The sequence below is a fragment of the Ornithorhynchus anatinus genome, chromosome 3, assembly GCF_004115215.2.
Source record: "Ornithorhynchus anatinus isolate Pmale09 chromosome 3, mOrnAna1.pri.v4, whole genome shotgun sequence".
Taxonomy (NCBI): Eukaryota; Metazoa; Chordata; class Mammalia; order Monotremata; family Ornithorhynchidae; genus Ornithorhynchus; species Ornithorhynchus anatinus.
In genome coordinates, this window is record NC_041730.1 from 31,617,419 (window position 1) to 31,641,130 (window position 23,712).

Below are 23,712 nucleotides of genomic sequence, written 5' to 3' on the forward strand. Positions count from 1 at the left end.
TGTGTTTGAGTGGAATGGAAGCTGATTCAGTTTTCAACAGCTTTTGATCTGTGACTTTTCTGTTCATTGAGGTGAGGTGTAATGTATTTACATAGCATCATTTAGTTTTGGATCTTTATGAATGTTGTCCACCCTCTTTGAGAGAGTAAACTGAACTTCTGAATGTTTACCTGGGTTATCCTGGATTTGAAATTAGAAAACAGGATTCCTAATTTGGTTTTCTATCTTTCCACCTTGTAAGCTGTATCACCTCTCCAATAAAGGCTTTGTGCTGAAGTGGATGCTCAATACATTCTCAGCTGAAGCACTGCCCACTGTATTTAGTTTTTAATTTGATTCTCATTATAATTTTCTTGAAATATCATCTAACCTCTATGCCAAGCTTCTGCATTCCCCACTACCCCCAGTTTCCTGTTTTTCTGTGTCTGACCCCTTAGTATTGTCAGAACACTCTCTAATCAGACTAATTTGGAGTTCTTGTTAATTATAGTTATTTTGTCACTTCCAAAAGGGCACTAGTATTTCCTTGAATGAGTGGTAGCAGTTATTCAAAAATGCAAATTTTAAGGGGCTGAGAAGTGTAATAGTTGGTTTTGTAGTTGTGACAAATCATTGCCTGAAGGCCAGTGACCTTCCCTCCAGCAACATTAGGCTGGGTTCAGAATGGGATGAGAAGGAGAGGGAGGGTGAAAGTATGGCCAGTAGTTTTTTTTTTCCCTGTATATAAAGTTTCTTCTTTGGGACTTTCCTCAGGGAAAAACCGCTCTACAGAAGATCCCCTCCCCGCCCCCCCCCCCCGAAAAACTTTAAATTTAGAAAGAAAAAAATTATAAATTTCAGAAAGAAAATTTTGGAAAAGTCACTCTTCCTTTATATCCATGCACGTGCATGCACACACACGTACACATGTATATATATATATATATATATCTCCTTCCCCTTTTCCTGGATTTGTCATCCCTGGTGACAGCAGAGTGTGGAGTGAGGAGTAAGTGTAAGTGATGAGTCTGATTTTTTTTTTCCATAAGACCTTTTAACTTTACAATTCTAGGGGCTTGGAAAGAACCAGTACATAGTGATGATGAGTAGGTGGTATGAGCAGGACCAGGAAGAGGACAAATTTATCTACCTGATATTGGATATTTCATGAGGCCCAGTGAAACAGTAGTAACAGGAATGGATGTTGGGGGATGAGGAAGGGAGATAGCGATGCACCAGGTGGGGATGAGGTTTTAGGTTCAGGTCTTGAGTGTCACAAGTGGACTGGTGGAGGAGGCGGGCATGGTAAGATGATAGGGTTGCAGCTTTGGAGCAACAGGTCCAGTGATAACTGGAGAAGGTGAGAGCAGACAGAAAAGCTCCATGTAAGCCTCTGCCTGGATAACAGGCTAACAGGGGAATGGACAAAGGGGAAAGACAACTAAAGGTAGAAGAAAGAAACAAGACAAGCAAGAAGGAACTGGACACGCATAGACACATTTCCTCAGCATTTATGTATACATGGATACATTGTCCAATCAGTTGCTTTATTTTGATTACCCCATTTATGAATTTTTGGGTGTTGTCTCCCCCTGTCAGAGTTTAATCACCTTGTAGACAGGAAACATGGCTCATGCTTCTGTGATACTTTACCAAGCTCCTACAGGAAGGGGCAGGGACAATGCCAAACCTGATTATATTGTATCTACTCCAGCACTTAGAACAGTGCTTGACACATAGTAAGTCCTTAACAAATAACATCATCATCATCTTATTCTTCTTAGAATGGACTTTGTACCCAGAGGGTGCTTAATAAATATATTTACTACACAACTAATATCCAACGCCGATTCACAGAAGATACACAGTTGGCAAATATACATTGGTGAGAAGATTTTGAGCTGTATAATTCCAGTAAGTAGGCACATAGAGATGAGAAATCTGGGGCATGCTAGAAGAGCTCACTCCATTTGTTGCAAGCTACCTTTTTCCTGAGGTCTTTTTCTGTGGAGGTAGTATTAACTCTTGGGTTAATGGCACTGTTTCTGATCTTATTTTCAGTCTCTTCAGGGGTTCCCAAGCTGGTCTCCCTCAGGTGACTCAGGTTCCATTTCTTGAATATAGAAATCTCTCCATGTGGTGGTAGTTCAATGCAGTTTGATTGCTGCAGGTGTGGGAATGCTCTATCAACTAATGTGGGTCTGTGTTGGATACCCAAAAAAGCACTTGGAAGTCAGTCATCCTGTTTCCCCAGAAAGACCTTGAACTGGATGTTGGCCTTTCCGTAGGAAGCACACATTCCCAATTTTGAATCTGTTGTCCTCATTGAGGTTGTCACTTTGGTTTCACAAACCTTCCAAGGAAATCATGGATTCAGCATGTCTTTGTTCTGAGAATCTCTTAATCTAGACAAGAGTTTGCAACCTATGGTTTTGGAGCCATATCTGACTCTTTTTGGATCTAAATGTGGCACTTGGTCTGAGGGTGGGGACTTGAGGTATTAAAACCCATAAACTTCACAATGGAACTATGTGAATGGATATTTAAAATGTGTGATTGGCTCTTTGTGTACCAATTGGTTAAAGCTTTCATTTTGTTGGGCTCATCTGCTCACTGAGTATGTCAACCCCTTGTTCAGAGGCACCTATTTCACACTGACTCTTCTCTCTAGACATGCCCTGCTCTACCCTGAGTGGAGGAGGAGGGATCGCTGCATTCACAGAGGGACAGTGGAGAGCTCAGAAACAAGCTACAGGACAAGGGTTATTTTGCTGACACTTCAAATAGTTGTGCCGAAGGAAGATCATGAGTTTGGGGCCACTTGTGCTTTCTTCACACTTGGGCACCATTTTTCATGATCCATTCAAAGACTGTAGTTTTAAAATCTTGAACACTAAAGGTGCTAATTTGAAATATATTATGAAACCTCTGCATCCCTAAGTAATTTATTTTAGAAAAGAGGTTTGAACATTTGTCTGCCACCTACTAAGCGATTGTTATTCCACCTTGAAGCATCAGTTGAAAATGCTTGTGGGAAAAATGACTGAATGGCGTTCTAACCCATTTGCACAAGATTGACTTTAAGCCTAATCATTTCTACTATGTATTTTTTCTTTCAATGTATTCATATCAAACTGTCAAGACCATGTCTCATTAGTGCTTTCCATGCATGCCAGTCTAGTCCTGAAACAGACACTGACTACTGAACTTTGCTACTCTCATAAGAATTTTGCCATTTTTTATCAAAATGTAATAACCTGACAATGAAAGTGATGGCCATTTATCAAGTGAATCTTCCTAATGAACTGATTCTGAATAGAAAAAAATGCCTCAGCTACTACTACAGTGCTTGTAAGTGATGATATAATAATAATAATGATGGTATTTGTTAAGCGCTTACTATTTGTCAAGCACTGTTCTATGCCCTGGGGGAGATACAAGGTAATCAGGTTGTCCCACATGAGGCTCTCAGTCTTAATTCCCATTTTACAGATGAGGTTACTGAGGCACAGAGAAGTTAAGTGACTTGCCCAAAGTCACACAGTTGATGTGGCGGAACTGGGATTAGAACTCACTTCCTGCCTTAACTCTGCCCTCTCCTCCGCCAGGCAAAGCTTCTTCTCCTCCCTCATCTACACCCATGCCCGTCACCCCCGCCGATTGTTCTGGACCTTTAACTCTCTCCTTAGGCCCCCTTTTCCTCCCCCTCCCCCATCTCTCACCCCCAATGATCTGGCCACCTATTTCCTCACGAAAATCAACACGATCAGGTCTGAGCTCCCCAAAGTCACCCCTCCGCCTCTCCCCTCCCCCCCCACCAACCCCCTCCCCTACTTTCCCATCCTTCCCTGCAGTATCCTCAGAGGAGATCTCCTCCCTCCTCGCAAGTGCCACCCCCTCCACCTGCACCTCGGACCCCATTCCCTCTCACCTTCTTAAAACCATCGCCCCTGCCCTCCTCCCTTCCTTAACTTCTATTTTTAACCACTCAATCTCCAAGGGCTCCTTCCCCTCTGCCTTCAAACATGCCCACGTCTCCCCCATCCTAAAAAAACCCACTCTTGACCCCACTTCCCCCTCCAGTTATCGTCCTATCTCCCTACTACCCTTCCTTTCCAAAATCCTAGAACGAGTCGTCTACAATCGATGCCTAGAATTCGTTAACTCCCATTCTCTCCTAGACCCCCTCCAATCTGGCTTCCGTCCCCTCCACTCTACCGAGACTGCTCTCTCTAAGGTCACCCATGACCTCCTTCTTGCCAAATCCGATGGCTCCTACTCCATTCTGATCCCCCTTGACCTCTCTGCTGCCTTTGACACTGTCGACCATCCCCTCCTCCTCCATACCTTATCTCACCTTGGCTTCACGGACTCCGTCCTCTCCTGGTTCTCCTCTTACCTCTCTGGCCGATCATTCTCGGTCTCCTACGCTGGAGCCTCCTCCCCCTCCCATCCTTTAACTGTTGGAGTTCCTCAAGGGTCAGTTCTTGGCCCTCTTCTGTTCTCCATTTACACTCACTCCCTCGGTGAACTCATCCGCTCTCACGGCTTTGACTACCATCTCTACGCAGATGACACGCAGATCTACATCTCCGCCCCTGTCCTCTCCCCCTCCCTTCAGGCTCGCATCTCTTCCTGCCTCCGGGACGTCTCCACCTGGATGTCGGCCCGCCACCTAAAACTCAACATGAGCAAGACTGAGCTCCTCATCTTCCCTCCCAAACCCGGTCCTCTCCCAGACTTCTCTATTACCGTGGATGGCACGACCATCCTTCCCGTCCTGCAGGCCCGCAATCTCGGTGTCATCCTTGACTCGTCCCTCTTGTTCACCCCACACATCCTATCCGTTACCAAGACCTGCCGGTTTCACCTCTACAATATCGCCAAGATCCGCCCTTTCCTCTCCACCCAAACGGCTACCTTACTATTACGGGCTCTCGTTATATCCCGGCTAGACTACTGTGTCAGCCTTCTCTCTGACCTCCCTTCCTCCTCTCTCGCCCCGCTCCGGTCTATTCTTCACTCCGCTGCCCGGCTCATCTTCCTGCAGAAACGATCTGGGCATGTCACTCCCCTTCTTAAACAACTCCAGTGGTTGCCTATCGACCTCCGTTCCAAACAAAAACTCCTCACTCTAGGCTTCAAGGCTCTCCATCACCTTGCCCCTTCCTACCTCTCCTCCCTTCTCTCTTTCTACCGCCCACCCCGCACGCTCCGCTCCTCTGCCGCCCACCTCCTCACCGTCCCTCGGTCTCGCCTATCCCGCCGTCGACCCCTGGGTCACGTCCTCCCGCGGTCCTGGAACGCCCTCCCTCCTCACCTCCGCCAAACCGATTCTCTTTCCCTCTTCAAAACCCTACTTAAAAATCACCTCCTCCAAGAGGTGTTCCCAGACTGAGCTCCTCGTCCCCTTCTACTCCCTCCGCCATCCCCCCTTTACCTCTCCGCAGCTAAAGCCTCATTTTCCCCTTTTCCCTCTGCTCCTCCACCTCTCCCTTCCCATCCCCACAGCACTGTACTCGTCCGCTCAACTGTATATATTTTCGTTACCCTATTTATTTTGGTAATGAATTGTACATCGCCTCGATTCTATTTAGTCGCCATTGTTTTTACGAGATGTTCTTCCCCTTGACGCTGTTTAGTGCCATTGTTCTTGTCTGTCCGTCTCCCCCGATTAGACTGTAAGCCCGTCAAACGGCAGGGACTGTCTCTATCTGTTGCCGACTTGTTCATCCCAAGCGCTTAGTACAGTGCTCTGCACATAGTAAGCACTCAATAAATACTATTGAATGAATGAATGAATGAACCTCTGACTCCCAAGCCTGTGCTCTTTCCACTAAGCCACACTGCTGGAGCCCTGCTCAAATTTTAAGGTCAAAACTGAATAGCTTGTATCTACCCCAGCACTTAGTACAGTGGCTGGCACATAGTAAGCACTCAACAAACTCCATTAAACAAGCAAGCAAAAAAAAAACCCCAAGACAGCCCCCTTCACAGGTAGAAACAAAGCTGATACAGTTTATGGTGCTATATTAATGTTTCTTCTTAGTCTCATGTTGCTCTCTAAATTTCTCCTCGAAAAGAGACACTTTTGCCTTGATGACCTCATGCCCGATTGGTGTGTCTGCCACAGTTGTCTCCCAACATTCAGTTGTCCTGCTGCATTTTTTAAGGCTGAACAGGATGCCAGGGAGACCAGCAAAGGGGTCAATATGATGAGAGGGTTTGGGTCAGTCAAAGAACGCTCAATCTTAATCTAAAACTGTCGATTCCTTACAGTGACTCAGAGCTAGGGATATACCACTTAAGTAAAGTACTTATCGGGTAAGAACAACTCGCTGCCTAAAATGCCTTAGGCTTGTGGGTTTTGGAAATGAGGCACCTCAGAGCAATATGTTTTGATTGTGCAAAATGGATAAGGAAGTCCATTTATAAAAATAAAAGGAAGAATAAGTCCCAGGATCTGGTTAGGGAAAAGAGTGGTAGGAGCTCAAGTGTTTAGAGAGAAACAAAGAAGTGGCTGATATCTAAATTGATTTATGATTAATTGATGAGCTGAAGATTTTTTCCTGGAAGATAAAGTTGAAGATAAGATCAGGGCCTTGGACCAAAGCAAAGATTAAGTTCAAAGGAGAAAGCATGGAGAAAGAAAAATTTGATTCATCTTTCTAAATCCTCCCAGTTCATCCAGCCAAACTTTACAGATTGAAAGCAGTTTCTTGATGCTCAGAACCATTCCTGGATGAGTTGTCAGGTATTTGGTAACCAGTGATTACAGGGTAAAATGACAAATTCTAACAGTTCCAGTGACACCTACTGATAGGACCTTGTCTTTACAATCATCTTATTTAACAGTAAAACAAAATTGTGCTGACTTCCTTCATAATGTAAGCTAAGTTAGATTGACTTATTTAGAATATAAATGGGAAACATTTTTCATTAAGCAGAAAGGTGCAGTGAATCCAATTTTAATTCAGGAAAAATAGTCAAATTGTGGACGATTACTTAATCATATTGGTAGATTGCTTGCGTTTAAAAAAACCAAAACCTCCAGTTCTCAAATAGAAGCCAATTGAAGGATTCTCTTGAACCGATTTAGGTGAATGACTCATTCATTGTAAGCAATGATTTTTCCAATGGAATTTCTCAAAGTCTAATCCGGCAGTCTTCCTGATTTCCTGGTAGAGACTGGACTAGCATATTTATATGTTCAAGTTTTTATTTTAGTTCATTCAGTCAGTAGTATTTACTGAGCACTTACTGGGTGCAGAGCATTGTACTAAGTGCTTAGGGGAGTGCAGTACAACAGAATTTGTAGACATGTTCCTTGCCTTCAATGAGTTTACAGTGTAGAGTGCATGAAGCATTTGGCTTTGTATCCCTTAAGCATTTTGTCACTTATCCTTACTTTATAGGATTTATGTACAGATCCTTATATTCCACTATTTACCCAATTTGTAATTTATTTTAATGTCTGTCTCCCCCTATAGATTGTAAGTGTCTTGTGGTCAGGGACCTTGTCTACCAACTCTGTTGTATTGTACTTTCCCAAGTGGCTTAATACTGTGCTCTGTACCAAGTGCCCAATATATACCACTGATTGATGGATTTGGAGTGGGGTTGTGCATGTTGGATGGCAAAGTGTTACTGGCCTGGAAGAAGTGTTATTATGAAAAATATTATGTGATGATAATCCATGTATTAAGCCTCATCAGTCCCACTAAATCATTTGAATTTAAGTATCAACTAGATTTGTCTACCAATATAGGGTAGATATTGTCCTTTTGACCACAGTGAGATGCTCTTTCCAATTCAACCACAATTTATTCTGCTTAAGGTATTAATATCACTGAAGTGATCAGAGACATTGGAAAGAGCACAGGAGTCAGGACACTCAGGGTTCTCATCCCTGTCTTGGCCCAGCTGTGGACCCCTGGACAATCAATGTCTCTGTTCCTCAGTTCTACTATTTAGGTTGTGAACCTCATGTATCTGATCTGAATTTAGAAAGTGGGGAAGATGGGGACTTTGCATGCCAAGTCTCCAAGTCTCCACTGACATTGTACATCTGTGGCTGCCATCTTGGGAAAGTTGCAATTCTCCAGTAATCCTCTGAATCCCCCTCTCTCCCCTTAGCACCCCTCTTCACTCAGCTCTGAAATAAAAATGTCCATTTTTTTATGGAAGTGAATTTTTATTCATTTACTTAAGTGGCAGGAGCTGTAGGATTGCCTATTTACCCTCCCTTCAGGCTTGCTCCTCTCTCGCCTACCCAATCCTAGAAGCCACCTGCAACCAGGTAGGGAAGTAGAATCTCACAGGACCAATGGATGGGCAGCAATAACCTAAGAGCAGCATGGCTTAGTGGATAGAGCACGGGCCTGGAAGTCAGAAGATCGTGAGTTCTAATTCTGGCTCTGCCATATGTCTGCTGTATGATCTTGGGCGAGTCATTCCAAGCGCTTAGTACAGTGCTCTGCACATAGTAAGCGCTCAATAAATACTATTGAATGAATTGAATGAATGAGTCACTTAATCACTTCTCTGGGCCTCATTTACCTCATCTGGAAAATGGGGATCAAGACTGTGAGCCATTTGTGGAATAGGAACTATGTCCAACCTGACTACCTGTACCTTAGAACAATGCTTGCAACATTACAATGCAACATTGTAAGCACTTAACAAGTACCATCATTATTATTATTAAAGGTGACCTAAGTGAGTTCAAGGTGTGGGAGCCGTGAGGAGAGGATGGGTGGTTCCAGACAGCCCTGAGAGAGGAACTATGCTTTTGCCTTAGATCCCAGGCTGTGTGCCCGAGGGAAGGAGCAGGAACCAGTGGGGGCCTGGTGGCTCTGAAGAGGCAAAGAGGAAACTTAGACACAGCTTGGTCAACATTCTGTTCTGGAGGCCAAATGGGGTCTCTAGGCTGCCAGGAGCTGGGGCTGGGAGAACCAGCCCTTGCCTCTGCTCCCTGGCCTGCAGGTGCTACTCATGCCTGTAGCAAGGGCATCTTGGGACACAGAGGGCAAGAAGTGTTTAGAAAGGCCCAGGTAGGAAGCTTGTGTAGGGAGCCACAGTTTCTCATGGGCCTATGTCAGCATCAGGAGGAGTGTCTCTGGTAAAGCCCCAGAAATAGAAATGTGAGAAAATGTCTCATATGGTACTCTCCCAAGATCTCAGTACAGTGCTCTGCACACAGTAAGCACTCAATAAATATGACTGATCCTAATGTCTGGTGCTACATATTCACCAGAGCCATAATGATATCATTTGGTGGAGACTGTATGACCGAGTGGAAAAAGCAGAGGACTAGGATCTGGATTCTAATCCTGGCTCCTCCTACCTGCTTTTCATGTGACCTTAACTTCTTGTGCCTTAGCTTCCTCCTCTGTAAAATGGGGATAAAATATCTGTTCTCCCTTCCCCTTTGACCTATATGGTGTAGGGACTGTGTCTGATCTGATTGTATTATGTCTACCCCAACTCTTAGTATTAGTCCTTTGTACCGAGCATGTGCTTAACAATTACTATTATTATTAATAATAATATTAATATTAGTCGGGGGGGGGGGGGCTTGCAGCAGCCAATACCCTGAGGCTGACGTGAACCCAACCATTCACCTCATAAACCTGGTCCCTTGGTTGGTGCCCATTACTCCAGCCTGACCTGCTCCAATTATCAGCATCCATGGTTTGTCAGATTCTGCAACTGTAAAACTACTGTGCAGTAGAAATAAGTCTCAGGGTTGGATAGCTCTCCCTAAGTATTCTTAGAAAGCCCATCACCTTTTCACTTGAGTCCTAGAGGGGATTTAAACCTGTGCCTCAGAGACAGAACTAATTCCTTCCATTTTAGTTCCCTAGCTTTTGTTCATTCTCTCTTTCATAGAAGGTTTATCATGAAAACGTGTCCTTTTTGTGTGGCTGCAAGGAGCTCTGCAAGTCTCTAATATTAGCTCAGCTGTGATCTCCTCATTAGCAGAACTGGTAATGTTTTAATCATTCATTGAACAGTGACCTAAAGTGTGAGACTAATGGAAATCCATGTCTTAACCACTTGTGAATTGTTCTGCTCTTTTCCCCCCTCCCCATCTGGAACAGTCTCATTCCACCTTGACACAGCCTTTCTATTCTAATTAGGTGCCTGCCTGAGAGCATCTCACACAGACTCAATTGTGCACATCTGCAAGAATTTTTCTAACTGACGAAATCTAAATACAAACATACTAACACCCTTGATTAGGAATAGAAGTTTTATTTTTCATTTACTGCATCCAATTAATAGACTTGACTTTCATTGATGAAATAGCCAATAGGGCTAGGAGATTGTCTTCTTCCATGACCTGAGAATGTCTCTTCTCCTTCTTGCACTCTGCCACATAATGATAGTATTTATTAAGAATTTAGTGTGTGCCAGACAATGTGCTAAACACTGGGGCAGATACAAGAGACTCAGAACGGAAATAGTCACTGTCCCACATAAGGCACACAGTCTCAGATAGAGGGAGAAAGATATTTTGTTGCCATTTTACAGAGAAGAAACTAAGGCACAGAGATATTAACTGACTTGCCTCAGGCCACAGAGCAGAAAAGTGGCAGATCTTGGGGAAGGACCCAGGTCTCTTGACTCCCAGCCCTTTACAAGAAGTTAGGCCATTAGGCCATTCTGCCTCCCACATGAAATAAAGATGGTATTTAAGTGTCCCAAGAAGTTCTGTGCTAAATGACCCAGTGGATAGAGCACGACCTTGGGAGTCAGAAGGTCATGGGTTTTAATCCTGACTGTGCCACTTATCTGCTGTGTGACCTTGGGCAAGTCACTTCACTTTTCTGGGCCTCAGTTACCTCAGCTGCAAAAAGAGGATTGAAATTGTGAGCCCCATGTGGAACAGAGACTGTGTCCAACCCAATTTGCTTCTATCCACCCCAGCATTTAGTACAGTGCCTGGCACATAGTAAGCCCTTAAATACCACAATTATTATTATTAATTCATTCAATTGTATTGAGTGCTTACTGTGTGCAGAAATTAATTAATGCAATTAATAAATTATATGACAAATGTAGATTCATCACAGTTGAATCACATCTTTAGCAAATTTGCTGGAGGAGTAGGAGCTTCTTTCCAACCTTTCCTGGCCCAACCCTCCCTGTTCCTGCGGGTTTTTTGGCCCTTCCCTACACCCCAGACTCATCCCATCTGTTTCCCCAGTCCTTCTATGCTACCTATCTCTTCTAAATCCAGGGACCCAACAGGGGAAACACAGGTAGAAAAGGAGGTGGGGCATGCAGAAGACATCACTCCTGAATAGACAAATCGAAGTAGAACACAATTCTTTTCCTTAATTTCACTTTGAAAATTCAGAGAAAAACTAGCATATCCATTAGATTATAATATTCTTGAGGATAGGGAGTAATACCTGTGTATTTTTTTTTAAGTACTTACCTACTATATACCAAGCACTAAGGTAGATACAACAGAATCCTGTCCCACATAGGGCTTACGGTCTAAACGGGGGGAGAAGTAGTATTTAATCCCCCATTTTACAGATGAGGAAGCTGAAGCACAGAGAAGTTTAAAATAAATTAAAAAATGTCACGCAAAGCTGGGATTAGAATACAGGTCTCCTATTTCCCAAGCCAGTGCTCAGTCCACTCCTCCCCCGAGCACTATGTAGAATCCTCTGAATTTCATAGACTCTCGATAAATACCATTCATTTATTATTAGCTGAAAGTTATCAGTCTCTTCTCTACCCTGTATTGTTGAGGTTTCTCATAGCCTGGAACATAAATACAAATTAATGATTTAAGGTAGTAATAGCAAGGGAGAATTTGTCCGATGACTTCTACATTCACATCAGATGCAGTCTATAGGTTTTTCTGCATTAATTCTGGAAGAGGATTCATCTTTCAAAAAGATTGGTTTCCTCCTAGGAATAAGTTGAGAATTGAGGAAACTGACTCTGGATATGAGAACACATAATTAAAATTGTGTCATTATTGGAAACCAGAGCTCCTTCAATTGAGGAATCTCGAGAGACCCAAGGAAAATTAGAGAAACTTTTCACCTAGAACTCTTAATGAACAAGAAAGTAGTAGAGGAAGATCTAGTGGTGGTGGTTTCCTTATTACTATGTATCTGTGGCTTCAAAGAGGTATAAGGATGTCTTTAAGGGTTAGTGTTCACTTTTAACAGCAAATGCAACAACTGTCATGCATTCTGACTATTCATTCTTTCTCATGCTAAAAATGCTTCCTTATCTTTTAATTGGAGAGCAACGCCATTGTTAGAGTTTTGGAGGGGTTGTGCATGAGGAGAAATAACTGATGATGCATTCTTTTTCTAGATCAAGGCCTTGAGGATGCTTTCTTCTTAATTATTAATGCTATTAGATTTATTGTGGGAGTGGGGAAACAGGTGACTACAGAGTAGAAGCTAGACCAGTATGTGCAAATGTATAAATTATAGTCACTCCCTTTATGAGGACCGAACCTTAAGTAGGTGAAGAAAAATCCTCATGTTTTATTTCTTTCTTTTTCCCTCTTAGTTTTGAGTATTGGTGAAGGTGGCTTCTGGGAAGGCAGTACTCGAGGACATATTGGATGGTTTCCTGCAGACTGTGTTGAAGAAATTCAGTGTAAACCAAATGAAAGCAAGCCAGGTAAGGGAGATACAATTCACCTTTTATTTACACCAGAATCAATGAGGAGTATCCCATTGAGGGTTATTTGTCTCAATGCCAGCTGATGCTTTTAGGCTTATTGTTCCTGTGTAAAATGAAAAGTGAATCAGATTTAGAAGATTTAGTTTGAAGAAGAAATGTAAGAGCATGATAAAATGGATTATTGATTGAATTTTATTGGGGTATATCCCAAGAAGAAATTCACTGCAAAATAATGCTAAGTTTAGTAGTAAGAAAAATTTTAGGAATTTTTCATATTGCTTGTACTTTCTTATTTGAGAGGATGGGTAAAAGTTAGCTATAGTCATGTCTGGTGGATGTGGTAGTTTTGTTTGTGAAGAACTTTAGTGTTAAGGGAAAATCATGTTATGGTGTCAGTAGATTTTTTTAGGAATTAATGAGTTAGGGGTATGCTTCAAAGAGACTACAAGGAATGACATTTTCCTAAACACATTTTTACATCTTTATCATAATTATTGCTACAGCTATACCCACCTGTACCAGGGTGCTTTACATTCTTGCCACTCATTGTTATTTTAATGTATTAAATTATTTTAAGTTACATGAAGTCTTCTTATAGCACCATAATTTTGAGGAAGAGGCTAGGGAGCATGATAACATCATATCTTCCCCAAAACTATGATCAAGTATGTTACTGTTTCTTCCTTCACTGAATTTACTTATAGCCAACTTGTGGATCATGTTATGCTCAGAATAGACAGGTTGTGGGTAGAAGGACACTGACTCTTACAATTGTATTTTTCTGAACACCTAATTCAGAGTCTATCAATTGGGTACTCAATAAATAATACTGAATGATAGATTATTGAATCAATATTAGTTTCCCAGGTGGCAAATTTTAAAAAATTCTAATTAATAACAGGGCTAATTTGCCTTCACCAAGGTTGTCACCCTCCTTTTTCCAAACTAGAAGAGAAATGTTTAGTCAGGTTCTTTGTTCTGGAATTTAAGAGAGGCAGAAAGTCTGGTCATCCTAAAAATGTTATCTCACAGTTAAATTAGCATTCTTTACAGATTTTACAAAAACACAGGATATTAACTCAGCATTCAGTCACAAGAGATGTTGAAGTACTGGAATGAACTATGATCATTTTTAAAAGTTTGAGATCTGTTTCTCTCAATTAAGATGCTTACATTTAGCTTACTGAATTCCATCACAAGCAAAACAATAAATAAAGTCTAAATTAAATCTTTAGGTAGGATTACTTCAGGTTAGTTTTTTGTTACCATTATTACTGTGCTTTAAATAGCTCTCAGGTTCGATTATGAAGCAAGAAGAGTGGGTATTGAAAACTTTGCAAGCCAAACTCTAATCTTATTTGCAAATTGAGCATTGCCAGCTACCTTAAAAAATTGCTAACCGTGGGTCCATAATGACGAATTAGTCAACTATATTTACTGGGAACTTACTGTGTGCAGAACACTGTACTCTGCATCTGGGAGAGTACAGTATAACAATATAAAAGACACATTCCCTGCCCTCAGTGAGCTTACAGTCTAGAGGGGCAACTGTGGTTTGGTACTGTGTCTTTGCTTTATAAGGTAAGATGGTAAATAATACTGTAACATCTAGGATTGAAATCCAACATAATATAATGATATAATAATAATTGTGATATTTGGTAAGCACATATTAATTGCCAAACACTGTACTAAGTGCTGGGGCAGATTCAAGATAATCAGGTCAGACACCGCCCTGTCCCACTTGGGGCTCACATTATAAGTAGGAGGGAGAATGGGTGTTGCATGTGCATTTTGCAGATGAGGAAATTGAGGCACTGAAAAGTTAAATGATTTGTCTAAGATAAAGCAGGCAAGTGGCAGAGGCGGGATAAACCTCAGGTCCTTTGAATCCCCAGCCTCTTTGCTTTCCATTAAGCCATGCTGATTCCTTATTGCCTTTGGGCTTCAGAGAAGCTACCCTGTTCAATTTAAACATCATGTATTAGTTTTTCCCTTAGGAAAAGAAAAATAATTTAATTCACTTAATCTGTGCACAGTGCTTTCTTGAGGTAAATCGTAAATGTAAAGAGCTATATCAAGTTATTAATGTTTTCAAGTTCAAAATGAAATTCACCATCACACAACTCTGTAAGAGTCACTTAAGACTGGGGTAGGTTAGAAACCATTAGTGGCTAAACTAGGGCTGTGTTAATTGCTCCCTTGGGGCTGGAGCTAATAGATTTTATGGGGCATCCGTGTGACACATGTGCCAAGTCATAAACTTGTCTTCTGGTCCATAAGCTGTGTGGGCAGGGAACAAGTGTACCAAATTTATTGTACTGTACTTCCCAAGTGCTTAGTACAATGCTCTGCACATAGTAAGTGCTCAATAAATACAACTGATTGATTGATTACAGCATACTGTCTGTAATGACATTGAAGCCTCCCTAATTTAATCTGCTCAGCGGGAAGCCTCCCCATCCCCAAACAGGCTCCCCTATGCCACACTCTCCCAGCCCAGCTGCCCAGGGAGCTGATCCCACTAACAATCTCTAATGCAGCGAAACAGAGCAGCTGAGGGAAGAGGCCCAGAGTCAAAACTTCCATTTGAATCACTATTCCTAGCTGTAGATTGTATGCTCCTCTAGGATCAGGATGATAAATGCTGTATTCTCCAAGAATTTAGTGTTGAAGTAGTAGTAGTAGTATTTAATAATCACTTAGCAGGTGCAGTATACGGTGCCATATACTTAGTTGGGTCCTCCCTATGTTAGTTGAAGATGATTTGTCTCCCTCCCACTCCGTAGCTTACCTCGTTGAGTTAACTTTCTCTCTTTTACCCTTCTTCCGCTTTTGGTTCGCCCCTCTTTCATACTACTTTACTTGGCTAGCGGTCTTCAGTCACTACCTATTAAACTGGTAAAACTGAGAAAGGAATAAACTGGAAGCAACAGTAATAGGCATCTGCAAATATTTGAGTAGTTGCAAGTGCTGGCTAGTGATAAGATGTAGCATTGACATATGAAAAAGCAATTAGTCATTTTTTATTAGCCAGAAGTAAAAAGATTTGTTAGCCTTGTCATGAGATCTTATTACTGTTTTTTGCCAATTAAATATTCCCAGGAAGTTCAGTATTTTATTTGTATACGTTCTAGGAGTAGAATTAAATGATCATGTTTGAGTGTATTTTTAAATAGGCCGGACTTTATGAAGTAACACCTTCATGTTTAATGGCTCTATTGTGCAGATTTGCATTCACTAGTCACATTTTGAGGAGCAGTAAACCTGCCTGCTGATGTGAGTTGGTCACACACCCTTTCAATAGAAATAGAGTAGTTAAAGAGTTTTAAGGTAATGTACTTGGGAAGCAGTAGTTTATTGCACTGTAGAACAAATCCAGCTTCAAACTCTGCCCAGTAGAAGTAAAGGATCTCAAAGGCTGAAGTTCATCATCCAGATCCACACACCTTCCTGCAACTGTTTATACATGGAGCAAGGGTTGGGACAAATGTAAGATTGGTTAAAGGGTTAAATGTATAAAGTAGTTGCAGTCATTTGGGACAAATGCCCAGTTTTTCTAGGAAATAAAGCAGCATTTTTATAATCCTACTAAAAACACTCACCAATTTTCTATTTGTGATTTATGATCTGAGTGGAGTTCTGCCTAAACCTCAGAATGATAGTAATAATAATAATAACAATAATAAAGGTATTTGTTAAGTGCTTACAATGTTCCAAGCACTCTAGTAAGCCCTGGGGTAGATACAATCTAATCAGGATAGATACAGCCCAAGAAGAAGGGAAAATGGATATTTAATCTTTATTTTACAGGTAAGGAAACTGAGGCACAGAGAAATTAAGTGACTTGCCCATGGCCCCAATCCTGGGCTTTTTCCACTAGACCATGCTGGTGAAATAAGTTACGGGAAGACAAATTCAATGGGGAAGGTCTCCTGAAGGAGATGTGATTTTCTAAGGGCTTTGAAGATAGGGAGAGCTATAGTCCGATGGGTTTAGGGGAGACATGAGTCGCAGGCAAGGGAAAGATTGTAGGCAGGGGAGTCAAGAAGGAGCTTTGATGAGTCAGCTTCAGAGGAATGCAGGAGGGAGCTGGTGCCAAGTGGGAGAAAACAGTAGGTAAAGAGAAAGAGATCTGATTGAGTGACTTCAAGCCCATGGTCAGTAGTTCCTGCCTGCTGCAAATGAGGGATGACTAATCACTAAAGTTTTTTTGGGGGGTGTTTAGGGTAATACAACTGAAGCAGGTTTACTGTCCCAAGGCAGATATACTGACAATAATGACTCTGAACTTGCAGTCTCACATTTGTGAGGTACCCGTTAATAGTGTCAATCATAATGGCTATTAGCTCTGGATTTCTACTGATTAACAGGATAGAAGAGAAATTCATTTCCACAGACAGTACATTAAAGTGGAGGCTCAGCCTTTGACTTGAGGCATGACGAGACTATAAACACAGAGGTCCCAAGATGCTCTGGGACAGTCTCGGGAATATGGAAGGGGATGCAGGACTGTGCAAGCAATAGAAAGGAACAGAAAGGACAAGGTGTAGTTCCTAAAATGTAATAATAAAAATAATAATAATGTTGGTATTTGTTAAGCGCTTACTATGTGCAGAGCACTGTTCTAAGCGCTGGGGTAATCACAGGAGAATCAGGTTGTCCCAAGTGGGGCTCACAGTCTTCATCCCCATTTCACAGATGAGGTAACTGAGGCACAGAGAAGTTAAGTGACTTGCCCACAGTCACACAGCTGACAAGTGGCAGAGCTGGGATGCAGAGGACAGAGAAATCGTATAGGGATGAGTGGCATGTTGACTGTATACAAGAAAAAGCAATTAAGTTTAATCCCAAAAAACCCATTGAAAATGGATGAAGGGGTGAATAGAGGATGGTACTATGGTCAAATATAGAGAGGACTGCTTAGAAGGAGTAGAGATAGCAGCTAGGGAGATCAATGTTGAGGCTGTTGTAGCAATCAAGAAGTCCATAAAACTAAGGAAGTAAGAGGGATGAAGAATAACTGGAATAGAAGCTATTTTGGAGGCAGAGTGCCAAGAGAAGAGAGTGGCATAGGAGTAAATTTTCAAAAAGAGCACACTTAGTATCAAAGACAATGTGACATCAGTTAAGAACCCCTATCATTACAAATTAAGGAGGAATGAAAAAATGGTACATTGGAGTGAAGATTTTTCATTACTTGTTTTGGAAAGCAAGTGTTATTCAAGGCAAAGCACTGTACTAAGCGCTTGGGAGAGTACAATATAGGAACAGACACATTCCCTGCCCACAATGAGCTCACAGTCTAGAGGGGGAGACAGACATTAATGTACATTAAAAAATAAATAAATTACAGATATATACATATGTGTTGTGATAATACACATATACCATGTAAAAATTCCTACATCATATTACAATAATGATAATAATAATGGTGTATGTTAAGTGTTTATTATATGCCAAGAACTTTAAACTGTACTAAGCACTGAGTAGATACAAGAAAATTATACTGGGCAGAGTCCTCGTCCCATTAGACTGTAAGCCCATCAAAGGGCAGGGACTGTCTCTTACCAATTTGTACATTCCAAGCGCTTAGTACAGCGCTCTGCACATAGTAAGTGCTCAATAAATACTATTGAATGTATGAATGAACATAGGGCTCACAATCTAATTTAATCCTCAATTTACGGAAGCCTACAGAGACACAGAGAAGTTAAGTGAAATTTTTTTACGGTATTTGTAAAAATACTGTGTGCCAGGCACCATATTAAGTGCTAGAGTAGATACAAAATAATCAGATTGGACCCAGTCCTGTCCCCTATGGGGCTCACAGTCTTAATTCCCATTTTACAGGTGAGAAAACTGACACACAGTAAAGTCAAGTGACTTGTCCAAGGTCACACAGCAGACAAGTGGCAGAGCTGGGATTAGAACCTAGGTCCTTCCGACTCCCAGGCCCATGCTCTAGCCACTAGACTATTCTGCTTCTCATAAATCTCGTGACTTGCCCAAGGTCACATAGCTATGAAACTGAAAAAAGTGGGTTTACTTTAGAAATGTTTTTCATGTGATATTCAGTAATTTATATTGGAACAATCTAATTTTACCAAATTTTACATTCACGGTTGGGATCGGAGAAGCAGTGTGGCATTAGTGGAAAGACCATGGCGATGGAAGTTTGGGGAAGTTGTTTCTAATCCTGTCTCCAGTATTTGCCTGCTGTGCGATCTTGGGAAAGCCACTTGACATCTCTGTGCCTCAGTTTCCTCACCAGTAAAATGGAGGTCAAATACCTGTTCTGCTTCCCCCTTAAAGTGTGAGCCCTATGTGGGACAAGGACTGTTCCCAATCTGATTATCCATGTAATGCCCCAGTGCTTTGCACATTCCATGGCACAGAGTAAGTGTTAAAAAAATACCACCTTATTATTATACTCTTATGTACACTTAACCAACCACAGGGCTTCTGTACATATTTTACAGACCCTTTTACTTAAGCATTAATACACATACTTATTCATTTTTTCTATCTCCCTTACTAGATTATAAATTTCTTGAGGGGAAGGATATGTCTACTAACTCAGTTATGTTCTCCTGAGCAGTAAGTACAGTGCTGTGCACAAATTAAGTGCTCAAGAAATAATAATGATTGTTTGATATATTGTGTAGATGCCTTCTGTGAGAGCATAACTTTTGTTGAAAATGTTCAGTAAAAGAGCCCTGGAGAGATACCATTTTTGCCTAATTCATCACTTACATTGGAATAGCAGAAGAATTTGTATGTTAAAACAAGAAAAAAGTTAAAACGAATAAACACTATTTTTTCCAGGCATTTGTTTTATGAGCCACTAACATCTCAACAGCTTTTATTCTAACTGAAAACTCTAATACTCAGTTCTGTTCAGATGTTTCTAGACATCAGATATTCTTTTGTTGAAAATCAACTTGAAGAAAACCTAGGTGGATGGCTTTTAGATCTGGGTGGAGACATTACTTGATGTCAGGTACTTACGAAAATATTCATCATGAGAACATTTATATTTCCTCCCTTCTGGAAACATCTAACCTTGGCTTCACCAACACTGTCCTCTCCTGGTTCTCCTATATCTCTGACTGCCTTTACCTCAAGGCTTAGTACTGGGTCCCTATCTATTATCCACCTATACCCACTCCCTTAGGGAACTCATTTGCTCCTACAGCTTCAACTACCATCTCTATGTGGATAATGCCCAAAACTACCTCACCATCCCTGAGCTCTCTTTGTCTCAGCAGTCTCACATTTTCTCCTGCCTTCAGGACATCTCTACTTTGATATCCTACTGACATGCCCAAAGCAAAACTCCTCATCTTTCCACCGAAACTCTGCCTGGCCCCTGCTCTGCTTTCCTATCACTTTAGACACCACCACCATCCTCCTTGTCCAACAGGCCCATAGCCCTGGCATTATCCTTGGTTCATTCCTCTCATTCAACTTGCACATTCAGTAGGTCATGAAGTCCTCTTGGTTCTACGTTTGCAACTTCTCTATAATCCATCTTTTCCCTCCACCCAAACTGCTGTCATGCTGATCCAAGCACTTTTCATTTCCTGCCTTGACTAGTGAGTGCATCAGCCTCTTCGCTGACTTCTGTGACTTCTTTCCCCACACCAGCCCTTACTTTACCCTGCTGCCTGATCATTTTTCTGAAAAACTGTTCAATCCGTTTCCCTACTCCTCAGGCACTTCCAGTGGTTGCTCATCTCCCTCCACATCAAACAGAAACTTCTTAGCTCAAAGCACTCAATCAGCTCTCTTCCTCCTACCTCATTTCACTGATCTCTTAGTACTACCCAAACCACATTCTTCACTCCTTTAACACCAACCTACTCTCTGTGCCTTAATCTCATCTGTCCCACCGCCAACCCCATACCCATGTTCTCCCTCTGCCCTAGAACTCCTTTCCTCTTCATATCCTAGAGTACACCATTCTCTCCACCTTCAAAATCCTCCTAAAAATTACCTCTCTCCCAAGCGGCTTTCCTTGACTAGCCCTCATTTCTCCTCCCCACTCTCCCCTTGGTGTCACCTATGCTTTTGGTTACCCCTTAAGCACTTTGATATATACCCCAACCCCACATCACTTGTGTACATATCTTTATACTCTACTATTTTCCTATCTGTAATTTCTTAATTTCTTAATGTCTGTCTCCCCCTGTAGATTGTAAATTCATTATGGACAGGGATTGCATTTATCAACTCTATTGCACTGTACTTTCCCAAATCGCTTCTTACAGTGCTCTGCATACAGTAAGCATTCAGTAAATACCAATGATCGATTGATTTACTGTTCCATTATTAGCCGGATTCATAATATAAACATCAGTTTTCCAGGTAAAGATCTCAGTATTTTGGAGGGTTCCTGGAAACTGAAAATCAAATAGCTTTAAAGTAAAGGAATATTTCTGTTATTGGTAGAGTCAAGTGGTCACTTTCCCAGATTAATCTCCCAGCACCCTGGGAGGGAATTCCATCAGCCAAGTCTAGCAGCATGAAAGTATTTCCACCCATCCATGGAAATTGATTCATCAGTCACTGGGGTCTATTGAGCACTACTGTGTCCAGAGAACTGTACTAAGTCAATCACTAATATTCATTGAGCGCTGACTGTGTGAAAAATATTCTTGTAAGCACTTAGCAGAGTACAGTTTAACCGGTACATTCCCTGCCCACAGTGAGCTTACTGTCTAGCTTACATACTAAGGTCATAGGAGAGTACAGTAGAGTGGTAGAACCAATCCCTGCTCTTATTCTTTACCTCCAAGGAACCTATAACAGTGCCCTGAACTGAGTGGTTGCTCAATAAATACTATTAATCGTGAAGAGGGAAATAAGTCGACTAAATATCCAATCCAACAGTATCACTGGCTTTGACATCTAAAGCACAAAGTAAACGACTTTCTGGGGCAAGAGCTGCAGATGATCTTTTTACAAATAATGGATAGGAAGGAATGCAGGATATCAAAGGCCAAGAGTATTCTAGCTATCCTACTTGATTTTCATTCATACGGATCTGAAAAAATCTGGGGAAGGACCTTTACACATGTTGCTACTTTTAACCAGAGCTTCACTACAACTGAGCTGTGCTTCTTTAATAAACAAAGAAAGGGGTGTTCCTTCCACAAAGAAATGGTATAAACTCTGTCACAAACCTAAATCATGGTACTTAGAGCTGTTTCTGTAATGGCTATTAGAGATATACCCTTAAATATAACTTGCGTTAGTCATGTAGTATATAAAGCCATCTGCGAAACAACACAAATGCAGTCTGTGCTTCCAAAATAGAATGTCTTTGTTATCATTAGAGCATTTATAGATTTGGGCAAATGACTGTATTAGTGCTACTGTAATTTAAAATATTAATAACTGACAAACTAGTGGTACTTACAAAAGAATGACTAGGTGTTTTCTAACAGAACAAAGAATAAATATAGGAACTTGTTGTTGTAGAGAGAAATTATTTTGGGGGCTAATGAATAGTTACAAAATCATGATGTCAATATTCCTCCATTTTATAAAATCGTCAGCACCCAACTGGCCAATGCCAATGTCTGGACATTGTTGCTCCTGATAAAATGCTTTAGGTCACACATATTAACAAAATACCCACATAAACCTAACCAGTATACTTTAATCAATCAATGAATTGGTGGTATTCATTGAGCACTTACTATGTGCAGAAAACTGTACAGAGCACTTGGGAAAGTAAAATACAATAGAATTGGTAGACACGGACCTTTTACTGTTCCTGACATTGTATGTCATTTGGAGAGTTCAAAAATTTACTTGAAGATCCTTTAAGCAGGATGAAATTTGGCCATTTAATTTTAAGAGAAAATAACTCAGTTGTACCTTGTTTTAAATTGGCTTCAGGTTTTGGTTTGTTATCGTGGGCCTCTCAACTTGAACATCCAAATGACAAGCTAATATGGGAAGGCACATTATACCAAAGCTACCCTGTAACACCAAAGACCCAAGGGCGGTTGGTCACCAGAGTAGCCGCATTGGTAGCCACTGTGTTAAGCGCTAAATGAATACCATCGACTGATTGATAAGTGACCACAGTGGCTGTGAACGTGGTTACCCTGCCAACGTACCACCTGCGACTCTATAGCCCTACAGTGTATCATCGGCATAATGTGGCTTCCCATGTTAGCTTGCTATCTGTAGAATGGACTTGCCTCCACACAAGTGCTCTAGGTGGTTCTTTAGTCAGAAACCTTTACCACTGATGCACTCCCTTGAAGAACTCATTCGCCCACATGGCTTCAGCTATGTGGATCAGCTCTATGCGGATGACACCCAAATCTCCAACATATCTCTCCATCTCTGCATTTTCACATTTCTTCCTGCCTTCAAGATATCACTACTTGGCTATTCTCCCATCACCTCAAACTTAATACAACTAAAACAGAACTTATCTTCCCACCCAAACCCTGTCCTCCCCTGACTTTCCCATGACTATAGATGGTACTACCATTCTTCCTGTCTCACAAGCCTGTAACCTTGGCATCATCCTTGACTTCTCTCTCTCATTCAATAATAATAATAATAATGTTGGTATTTGTTAAGCGCTTACTATGTGCCGAGCACTGTTCTAAGCACTGGGGTAGACATAGGGGAATCAGGTTGTCCCACGTGGGGCTCACAGTCTTAATCCCCATTTTACAGATGAGGGAACTGAGGCACAGAGAAGTTAAGTGACTTGCCCACAGTCACACAGATGACAAGTGGCAGAGCTGGGATTCGAACTCATGAGCCCTGACTCCAAAGCCCATGCTCTTTCCACTGAGCCACGCTGCTGCTTCAACCAACATATTCAATCCATCACTAAATCCTGTCAGTTCAACCTCCACAACATCACTAAAATCTTCCCTTTACTCTCCATCACTACTAATCCAATCACTTATACTATCCCGCATTGATTACTGATCAGCTTCCCTGCTGACCCCCCCGCCTCCTGTCTCTCCCCAATCCATACTTCACTCTGCTGCCTGAGTCATTTTTCTACAAAAACTCAGGCCCAGT

At 41.6% G+C, this 23,712-nt stretch overlaps 1 protein-coding gene across 4 annotated transcripts in view; it reads left to right on the forward strand.

Moving 5' to 3' along the window:
• The window catches only part of SHANK2 (SH3 and multiple ankyrin repeat domains 2), a 717,042-nt gene that overhangs the window by 327,400 nt on the left and 365,930 nt on the right, over positions 1 to 23,712 (forward strand). For all 4 annotated transcript variants that reach the window (XM_039911444.1, XM_039911445.1, XM_039911446.1 and 1 more), the window contains one exon: positions 12,529 to 12,642. In XM_039911444.1, the coding sequence (XP_039767378.1) occupies positions 12,529 to 12,642 (114 nt within the window). The remainder of the gene's footprint in view (positions 1 to 12,528; positions 12,643 to 23,712) is intronic.